The 10,783-nt window shown below is 43.8% G+C and overlaps 1 protein-coding gene across 13 annotated transcripts in view; it reads right to left on the reverse strand.

Annotated features, from left to right (window-relative positions):
• UBE2F (ubiquitin conjugating enzyme E2 F (putative)) overlaps positions 1-7,104 on the reverse strand; it is a 90,578-nt gene extending 83,474 nt beyond the window's left edge. For 2 of the 13 annotated variants that reach the window (XM_056348778.1, XM_056348774.1), the window contains exons 1-2: positions 4,180-4,264; positions 310-443 (exon numbers count right to left, since the gene is read on the reverse strand). In XM_056348778.1, the coding sequence (XP_056204753.1) occupies positions 310-427 (118 nt within the window). In that variant the 5' untranslated portion in view covers positions 428-443; positions 4,180-4,264. Of the gene's footprint in view, positions 1-309; positions 444-1,627; positions 1,797-2,513; positions 2,729-3,096; positions 3,232-4,179; positions 4,265-7,002 lie in introns of those variants that run through there. The other 11 variants (XM_056348772.1, XR_008823471.1, XM_056348780.1 and 8 more) reach the window with 11 other exon arrangements.
• Between the last annotated feature and the right edge of the window lie 3,679 nt (positions 7,105-10,783).

A 10,783-nucleotide genomic window follows, 5' to 3' on the forward strand; every position in this document is an offset into this window, starting at 1 on the left:
ATTCTCCTCCTATATATTTAGTGACACTTATACGACCATTTTTTATCATAATGTTTTAATTGATGAGACAGTTCGCAATGAGGGATTAATTTTTCAGCAGAGCAAGGAGAAGGCTTTTTACGCTCCACATAATTCAATAAAAATAAGTGCCCTACAGGCAAGGAGCTATTGGACTTGTATGCCTGAGGTAGGTCACAAGCAATTTTAAAAATACTTCTGGAAATTATTTTATATGCAATTTAGTTTTGTTTACTGGCAACACACCTGCAAACTGTAAATCCAAAAGTATTTAAATTAAGTTCCTTTCACCTTTAACAAGTAATTTATCTCGAACAGACACCCTCCGAGTTGAATCAGAAGCTGGATTGGATGCACGGGGTCCTCTGACACCATCATCCCGCTTCAACTTGCTTGCCAGAGTTAGCATTACTGCTGTCTTCAATCTAGAACACAAATTAGACAAAGTCAATTACTAAAACTAAAGCACTAAGGAGTGAGAGGGGGGAAGCATAAAAACAGGTTACAGTTAATTCCTTGTTCAACAACTATCACGTTCTTACAGTAAAACAAAGACTATGATGTATACAGTTAACATAACTGCAATTAAAGGAGAGGATGGCCTAGAGTACTCGAAGAATGCGAGTTTCAGATGTGAATACTGAGAGAGTTACAGTACATTAGGCCAAGAGGAAGTTCAGTTTTGCTGGAGAAAGGTCAGACTTTCATCACTGTTTACAATCCAGTTTCACTGCACCACCTCCTACAGTATACCACTCTTGACATCACTCCTTTGGAAAAATTGCTGTGAAACAATCCCTGCCAGACAACCTGCTAGGACCATTCTCATCATATTTCACGTGACAATACTCAGAGCTCCTCTTTGGCTGTCCCCACCGCCACACACAAAAAAAAAGAAAAAAGAGGAGCGGAGGGGTTACTGGAACAATTCTCGTAACACTAGGAAGTGAGCTTTGAGTCAGCTACCAGAACACAGGAAAGGAAATGTATTTCAATGGCAAATAGTGCCATTATCTATGCAGCTGCACAACAGAACTCTTCACAGTACAAAGCAACAGTGGAGAAAGTTACATAGAGAGACTAGATAATTGAAATGAGGAATTTTTTTTGCTGTGTCAGTCCTCCACTAGAGGATAACTGCACTGATGAATAAATGACAATAAAACCAAAACATTCTGTCTGTCATGGCTTAATAAATTTTGACACTACTCCTAGCTGAAGGCAACTCATTCTTCTTAATAGTTTGTCCAAAACCGACATAATGCTGACAAGATCCATACACCTTAGGCCCCACCATCACTAAAATGGTAGGAGAAATGTTAATTCTTTAGTCATATGATTCAACAAAATAAAGGCAAAAACCCCGTATAAAGAGTCAGAATATAGTCTTTACAAGAACTAGCTTCCATAGAAGACCAGACAGGCATGATGCAGCAGTTACTGAGACAAAAAGGATGCTCAGGTAACATCAGCTCTCAGAGATAAAATGGAGAATCAGCTGAGATATTCATAAGGCAAATTATAAAGTCCTGTAAACATTGAGATTAACACAATCACACCATTAAATAACAAGACATAGTTAAAAAAAATGTATCTTTGTCAGCTCCACCTCTATGTGTCTAGATGTTTCTTTCCTTCTTGTAAGCAAGCCCTGAAGCAAAGTTTAACAGGTCCATTGCAACAGCAGTTTCTTCACTTGTTCATTTGTTCTTGCCCCAGAGAAAACAGGAGATAAAGCCTCTGGGCCTGCCAATCTACTGACTACATCTGTAAAAGACAGCCCTAATGCTTTCCCAAAGTTGTAAGAAAGCTGACAGACTTAGACCAAACATCAAGCCAACACCAAAATGAAGTAAAGGGGCAAAAAGGACAAAATGAAACAACTGACTTGACACTCGGATGTTGAGAAGAAGGTAATAGATAAGTAACAAGGTTTTTTTTTAAAAAAAAAAAAAACAGAAAACATGTTTTTTGCAATAGTATCTAGCTGTATTAAACTGGTAAGGTCTGTGTGAAGGTCAAGTTCTCTGAAGTTGACAGGAATGTATGTAAGCTTCAGGATGCCTATTTAAAAAAAAAAGAAAAAGAAAAATTCAGGGCAACTGTAAGTCCTACTTGCTCAACTGAAACGAACAGCAAAACAAACAGCAGGGTTTTTTTTCCTCCCACTACCGCAGAGAAAAAAAGATTAAGCACACAAACCCGTCCTTTTTGTCTTGGAGAAGAGAAAGACAACCGCTAGTTTACAAGAAAAATACAAAGCCAAAAAAAAAAAAACGGGAAGGAGGGAGTAGCAAAGTCTAGGACATAGTAACACAACGCCTTAAAGGATAAAAAAATAAACGCAAAAGAAAAACAGTAAACTGCAAGCAACTCCCCCCCCCAAAAAAAAAAAAAACCAAAACCCACACAAAACCAAAAACACACTACACACTACTTTTTAGGTGCCAACTCTAAATGAAATCAACTTCAATGGGAATTAAATGCCCGAGTACCTTCATAGCTGTTGCCCCACTGCTTGTCCTACAAAAGCAGGAAACCAAAGAGAAGTGTGACCAGTGTGGAAAAGAGATGATTCGCTTGAGCTATACCGCAAATTTCATCAGTGGAGCACTGCAAGGAAGCACCCAAAACTTGCTAACCGCACGGGAAAGTAAGGCTCTCGCACTACACGACACCGGGGAGACAGCGGAGGGAGAGCTACTGTGCTTATTTATAGGAAAGGGCAAGAAAGCCCCAAGATTTCCCGAAGCTCCCTCGGGAGCAGAGGCAGCGGGGGGCCGCCCTGCTCCGCGCCGCCGCCGCTACCGGCAAGCCCCTGCGCAGGGGAGATCGCTGGGCCCCTGCGCAGGGGGCACGGCCCTGCTGGGCCGCAGGAGTGGTCCCGGTGGCCCAGCGGGCTGTACCCATCCCCGACGTCGCCAGGGCCCCGGGGCCTGGGGGCCAGGCCCGCCCCGGGAGATGTGGGGGCACCAGGTGGGGGAGGGAAGGGGCCGGGCCTGAGGCAGGGCGGGAGGGCCCATGCCTGCGCTGAGGGGGCTAGCCCCAGCCCGGAGAGGGGGGGCGGCCCGCGCTTACCTGAGCGCGGCGTCAGGGCCCGGCTCCCGCGGCCAACACCATCCCCGGGGCTGGCCCGGGGCAGCGGGCGGCGGCGCGGCTCCTCCCTCCCTCAGCGGCGGCGCCGGAAGTAGGCAGCGCCGGGGGCGGGGCAGAAGCCGCCGTAAGGCGCCCGCCCTTCAGCGGCAGCTCTCGCGAGAGTTGAGGGGAGGCAGATGCCAGGTTCTCGCGAGAGTTGGCGGGGGGGGGGGGGGGTGCCGAGAGCCGGGGAAGTTGTTCGCTGCCAGCAGGGCGGCGCCATTTTGAGCACAGCGGCTGGCGGGGAGTGGCTGTGGGGGTCTGTCAGCCACAGCTGGGCCCTGGCCCCGTGCCTCCTGCCCGGGGGCTCTCGCAGTGCCTGAGGAAAATGAGCCCCCTCCCAGCAGGAATGGCCAAACCCCGGCCCAGAGCACAGCCTTCCCCTGGCACCAATGTCATCTTCTGCCATCCACTTGCTGGGCTGTGGAAACACGGCTTGATTCAGCCACAATATTCATTACACTGAGTCACAAGGAAGGTGTGACAAATAGCAATGTCACAAGAGGCAAAAAAACCCAACGATTGTCAGGGTGATTTTAGAAAGTGAGTTTAAACACCAGGCTAGGTGTAGGTTTTGCATTAGCCCCTGCTTAAATTAATTAACTTATTCTGTATATTCCAGCACCAGATTAGTGGGAGCAGTAGTCAGTCAGATGAAACAAGTGTAGAAAACCTATCATGAAAGTGCATTTAATAATAGAGAGTAAATCAGGATACCATAACTGGGATAATGTGACCAGTTGAATCTTTAGGAACTCTTTCACAATTAGGTTTGATCAGACCCAGGACCTGTAAAACTTAACTATGTATATAAACTTAATAAATTGATCCATTCGGTAGGTTCCAGTAAGTAAAGGAACCAAAACTAAGCCATTAGAACAGCATCCAGGTTGGAAGGGTTGATAAAGCAATGGTAGAGACCAGGCACAAGGAAAATTTGGCAGACAGCTATTGAAATATTCACTGCATCCTAAATGTTCACTGGAATGATACTGCTTCACCTTCAAAAAGTCAAGAAATATGCACCTATTGTATCTTCAGGTATTGCCAGCTGTCCTTCCTATTTCTTCAATACAGCAGTTCAGTTAATATCTGGTCACTGTGACCTGTGCTGGGATTAATAAAATGCTTTTATGAGCCAATTCATAAAGGACCTGTCAAGAAACTGCTGCCTCCTCTAAAGGCTAATTAAAGCTGAGCCAATATTGCCCAACACAGGCTGTAGCTGTGTCAAGCCTCCTTGCACCCTCTGCCAGTTGCTGTTATTAGCGATGAGTGAAATTCAGCATCCAATGTTCGGTTACATTCTGCAACTACTTAACAATTTCTGTCTACAACGGCATGAAGAAAAGTTTTTGAAACAATCAGATTAATCTAAACCCATGACCCATTTATTCTTTTTCTTCAGACAGTGGTGTTGTAAGTCTAGACAGAGACAGCAGTGCTGTTTACTGGAAACAAGTCTTCTGTTTTTACTGTGATCTCTCTCTACCCACACAGCATCTAGTCTGGGAAAAACGGAGTGAACGTGTTATATAAACACAAAATATGTATCATAAGGGATGCATAGTGCACGTGCACTCTTCCCACTGCCGTGTTTTCTTAACTCATGTTTATTCATTCTTTTGCTTTGTGTTTGACAAGATGTTTTTCTCATTCTCTCACTTCCTTATATCACTTGAGAAGCATAGTGTAAGCTTCTCCTGAGGCTGATCTTTCAGTCACCCTAGAGTGAGTAGACCAGGGTCTGGAGAAATACTGTTCACTTACAGAGAACCTTGGTTTTCACAAGTACCAGCTGATCAGGGGGTAAATTCAAACTGCTTCAGTAAAGACTTTCTTGGTGGATACCCAAAAATCAGGCACTACACCTCATGTTTGAGGCATCAAAACAAAATACTTCAAAAGGTGCTGCTGAAGGCATGAGAGTCTCAAAGGTTCAGCTCCTAAGGACATAACTGCTGGCAACAGCAGTTTGTAAAGTAATTTCATAATGTTATATCTATACCTCTATATTATTACTTAAAACCACTAATGACTGGTTGAAAATCTCTTAATAGGTAGAACCTATTCTCGGTTGATGCAAATGTGATGGACTATTTCATTTTTCCATCATTGTATGTGCAACCTGGAAAGTATTTCATGTTTCACAAAGCAAGAATTTGAGCAGCTGCAGACATCACCTGGTGCAGCAAACAAAACGAGGTTTCTTCTGAGTTGGATTTCAGGCAATTACCCAACCATTTTCCATTACCCAACTGTCACTGCTGTTAAAGCTAGAAAGAGGATGAAACATCTTGCATTTAAACTATGCCACCATTTAAAGAGTATTTTCGTGTGTCCTTCTTGGTCTTTTTCTCATGCTTTTATTTCACATGTATGTCTGCCTTCTCAGGATGAGGAAGAAGAAGTCTGCTTTTTGTTAATCATCTTCTGCCTTAATGAGCAATTGTGGAAGTTCTTGTATTGTCGGGACCAAAGAGGATCAGCCATTATCCTAGTTCCCTCATGGGTTCTCAAAACACAGCTTTTCTATGCTCTTACTTTAAAAATGCTAGCTTTACATCCAGACACATTCTGTCTGCTGAAAAATATATAAGTCCCTGCTGCGTATGTTTTGGCCCCAGAATCTGTGCTTTCCGAAGAGATGCTAGTTCTGCATTTGTGCTCAAGTGCTCAGCAAACTAGGACAGCTGTGATCACACACTTTGCCTACAGAAAAGCAAGACTGTAGACTTTAATGGACAAAGCCACACAAGCATAGGTCTTAAAAGAGGGGCAGGTTAAGGATATATCTGGTTTTTAAGACTCTTTTTAGGTAAAGGTTTTGATTTCAAGTACAAAGATAAAAACAATGTGGTCTCGCACAATTTGCAGTGCTTAAACAGTGAAGGAAGCCAGTGAGCAAGGAGGACATAATCTCTGGTATGGCAGAAAATGTGCTCACTAATTGTCTTTGCTTTCCACCACCTTGTTTGTGTCTTTGGGTATAGTCTGTGTTGGCTTTCTCCCCTCCCTCTCTTAAACAAGAGCATTCCACTTTTCAACTGAAATCATTAGAGACTGACCTGTAACACCAGACCTGAAACTGGCTTTGGAGAATCAGAAGGAAGAGGATGTTGTGTGACAGTAGCTATGGCAATGCTGCTTGCAGTATTACAGCTGCTAGTTCATATCCACGTAGCCAAGAAAAAGTAAATATCACTGATGTGAGGCACGTGAGATCATTGCAACGTGTAATGCTTTGCCTCCTGCACACTTCAACTCACATCTGCTGCAAGCCATTTGGAAGAAGAGCAGATCGCTGAATTTCATTGTGGTCATGATGGCAATACCAGAGCTTGTTTCCACACACTGCTTTATTAAAGTCGTACGAAACAGGGGTCTCAAGTGTTTTTGCAGTAACAACAGGCTTCCCATTAGAGTCGATAATTGTGCATTACTGCAGACAATTTGTAAGCAGAGCACTGAAGAAGAAACATGCTAAGAGAAGAGCAAAACAGCCCCATGGGCTGCACCTCATGATGATGTCCCAGCAGCTGAGATGTATACTTTATGTATACTTGTATACTTTATAACAATCACGAAAGCCTCTGATTAAAATCAGTGTACATATTTGGCTGCTGATATCAGTCAGAGGCTGCATTGACCTGGAATTTAGCTGCTGCTTCTTCCGGGCACTGCTAAAACCAGAGAACAAAACACCAGAGCAAGGTTCAAAATCAGATTAGAAAGCCAGCTTTCACCTGCAGGTCTAGGAAAAAAAAAAACCCAAACAAAAACCACACCACACAAAAACAAAGCCAAAACCTCCACACTGATTTTGTTTGTTTTTTGAAAGTTTCTTACCTAGACTGGTCCTAATCTTGACTTTTTTTTCTTGGACAGAGTAAGCTCTTCCACCTCCTGAAGCATAACCTACCTGCAGGACTTCATGTCCATGGTGGTCACAGCCCTCAGTGACAACCTGGACTTTGGAGCTGGGGTTAAATCATGGAGGAGCCAGCCCAGCACCATGAGAGGGTGTTACATTTTCAGCTTCTGGCTTTCTCAATGATTAACCCAGAACCCTTCTTCCTCTTCTTAAAAGAGATTCTGATCTCATTTTAGCGGGGCATGACTGCCCATAACACCGCCACAGCTCTGTGAAACAGACCTTAACGTTTTTAGTCCATCCCCAAATCTGTTATCTCATAAACATCCTAATGGCTCACACCTACTTGCTGACATGGTGTGACACATTGCCTACAGTTGTGATTCAGTTAAGATGGTGGTGTGGTGTAACCACATCTAGCAACTAAGCACCACACAGCCACTCACTCTACTACCCCCCTCCCCTGGTGGGGTGGGGAAGATAATCAGGAAAAAGCTAAACCTCATGGGTTGAGGTTTATATATTTTATATATAAGTTTCTAAGTTTAATAATTGAAAAAAGATGAAATATAATAATGATAATAATAATAACAACAACAATTGTAATGAAAAGGAGAAAGAGGGGAAAGGAATAAAATCCAAAAGAAAAAAACCCCAATTGCTCACCACCTGCTGACTGATGCCCAGCCAGTCCCTGAGCACAAATCAGCCACCCAATCACCACCACCCCCAGTTTATATACCGAGCATGATGTTCTATGATATGGAATACCCCTTTGGCTAGTTCAGGTCAGCTGTCCTGGCTGTGTCCCTTCCCAATTCTTGTGCCACTCCAGCCTTCTTGCTGGCAAGGCCTGAACAACTGAAAAGTCCTTCACTTAGTTTCAACATTACCTAGCAACAACTAAAAACATAAGTGAGCTATCAACATTATTCTCATACTAAACCCAAAAATCAGCATTGTACCAGCTCCTGAGAAGAAAATTATCCTGGCATGTTTTGACAGATGGCCAAAAATAGGTGACTGACACTGCAGCCTATTGAGAGGACAGTAACCAAGGCAAGTTTTAGGCAGCATTTTGCAGGGATGAAAGGCCAAGCAGTTTGAGACTACAAAACTGCTGGTGTGCAAACAGGGTGCTTGGGGTTAATCCCTGACTTTCTCACACCTATGGTGCTACACTACAACAGATGGTGATGGGGGAAGCCCCCAGCTTGTCAGCTTTTGTGGAGAGAAACAGCCTTTAGGAATTCAAGGAGCAATGGACAGCACACGGACTGAGAGCTCCTTCACTCTGATGCATTGTGGACCTCTCTTTTGCTATGTAAAATGATTCCTTATGGAAATAGCACTTGAAGCAGCATCAAGAAAGCAGAGTCATGGTCCTCAACCCCAACCCAGAGACATCCTCCCAGACAAGAGACCATGGGACAGACTAGGAATCAGAAATGGCTTAGAGAAATATTTATGAAGCATAGCTGAACTTTTCTCCTTCACCTTTTTTCATTCCAGCATTTAGGGATTGTACCGTTATCTTGGGCCTGTGAAGGCCAATGCCTTTTCTCAGAGCTTTCCCATAAACCAGCTGGAATTCCCTGACAACTCACAGTCATACTCTAGCAGATGCAAGAGGCCATTTCTTAAAACCTGAGCCTTTAAATGCTTGCGCCAAACTTATTTCAATTACTACATTTCCCCAATATACCTTTTCCTATTTCTGCCAGGTTTGGCATAAATCCCGACCTTCCATTTTGTAAATCTACATTTTTTCCTTCTGAAAGGCTATTATATTTATCTGTCAAGTCTGCCAGTGCAGGCTTTTATCTGAAGCAACTGGAGAGAGGGGTTTGTGCAGTGGAAGGAGTGACCATGTACAGAGAATTGTGGTCTTGGGGCAGTTAAGTCTTCCTTTCTGATGAGAATATAGAAATCAGAATTCTTTAATGAAAAAGAAAATTAAGAATAACCTGGTTCAGAAGTCTTCCCTGGAGCCAGAAAAGCCATCTCGGCCCCATCTGGAAGCACTTTTGTGGGAGCATGAGCACAGGGGGACAGTCAGGGGATGTGGGTTGCTGGGGGAAGTTCTCCAGAGACAGAGGAAACAGTTATGTGGCGGCTGCAGGGGTGACAGCCAAAATGAGACTTCTGGAGTGCAGAGGAAGCACATCATTTTGGATTCAGGCAGCAGTTTAGAGTCCCAGGAGCCTTTAGCAGCTATCTTTTAGCCTGTCCCTGTGGTCTAAAGTGCTGGTTTTTGCATGAGAATGAGTAACATGTCAGCCACTCCTACATGTGTATCTGAAGCTATCTGCAGTTCAAAGTGAAGGTTATTTTTCAAATAACCTTTCTTGTCAAAGCACATTAAAAACAGTTGAATCTCACTGAACACTGTCTCCCCAGATGGCAACATGGGAACATAACAAAATGATTCCCAGTATGATTGCTGATAGACAGGAATTATTATTTTGAATTACGAGCAGCACAAAACGGGAGGAGAAATTACATCAAGAGCACCAGTATCTAGTGTATTAGAAAACAGTATGTTCGCATAAGACCAGCGGCAACTCATTTTCCTATTCCTCAGAGTGCCAAGCATCTCCAAAAAATCGCTCCCACTAACAGGTGAGAGCATATTTATTCCTGACGTATTATCAGCTTGGATTCTGGTCAGAGGGTTTGGAGCAGAAGTTTATGATCCAGGAGCAAGCCTATAATACGATCCATCAACAAAACTCAGCTGTCAGCTTTCTTGATTCTTTGCCTGCAGAAATGTCACCTGCAACGTGTTAGGCAGCACAGCCTGTGAAGCTGCAGAGCTTTTGCCTCTCGGGACCAGCACAAAGAAGGTTGAACTGAAAATCATCCAAACTCCACTGCCTTTTCTGTAGATTGGTAGACATTTCTCCTGCTTATTCAATAGATCCGCAAAGCTGAAATAAAAAGAACCCTACCAAATTAAATCTCCATTGCAATTCAATCCAAATTGAATCCAAATGCAAAATAATAATAAAAAAATTCCAGACAGTTCTTGGAGGGAGAAAATGAAATAGATTTCAGCAGTACATCCTAGCCATGTCACTCATCGCAGGACCAGGATATTTAGGTGATGTTGAAAGTGGCACAAAAACCTCAGCAGAAAAGAGCAGCAATTGGGTAGTTTGTTACTGCCTTACCTTAGCCAGACATCTACCAAATCCCACAGGACCTTATCCTCTTTTATTTACATCCTGTGGGATTCCAGGATTTTAAATCCCACAGGATTTTCCTTTCAAAAAAGAAACTTCCTTATTCAAAACCAAGTTTGGCTAGTGTAAATTTGCATGCATAAGCAAACACCCTAGCGAGTGTGAGGCTGCTGCCACTGCAAGCCAGGGCCACCGGGCACAAAGCTCCGCTCAACCACCCTGAGGTAAAGTCAGCTAGAAAGTCTCCCAAGCTGGCACAGGCAAGGAGGGCTGAAGTTTAATGCAAACAAGATCTTGGCACCTTCTGCCCCTTGGTCACCAGAGGGGAGCCACAATCACCACTGTCTCAAGGTGTTTTGTGCTTTTCAGCCACAAAGCTCTCTTCTCACAATTGCGCTTACATTTCTTCTCCAGCAGTTCAGACCTTCCACGACACCAGTATTGTCCCCATGATGCTACAATCACAAACGAGCAGCTAGCTCAAGGCCACCTTTCCAGGAATTGCAGCCTTGCTCTCACCCTCCTTGTCCAACCACTTGCTCTTACTTCAATCCTTTCCCATTTTCCTGCA

Source organism: Falco biarmicus, chromosome 8 (assembly GCF_023638135.1).
Source record: "Falco biarmicus isolate bFalBia1 chromosome 8, bFalBia1.pri, whole genome shotgun sequence".
Taxonomy (NCBI): Eukaryota; Metazoa; Chordata; class Aves; order Falconiformes; family Falconidae; genus Falco; species Falco biarmicus.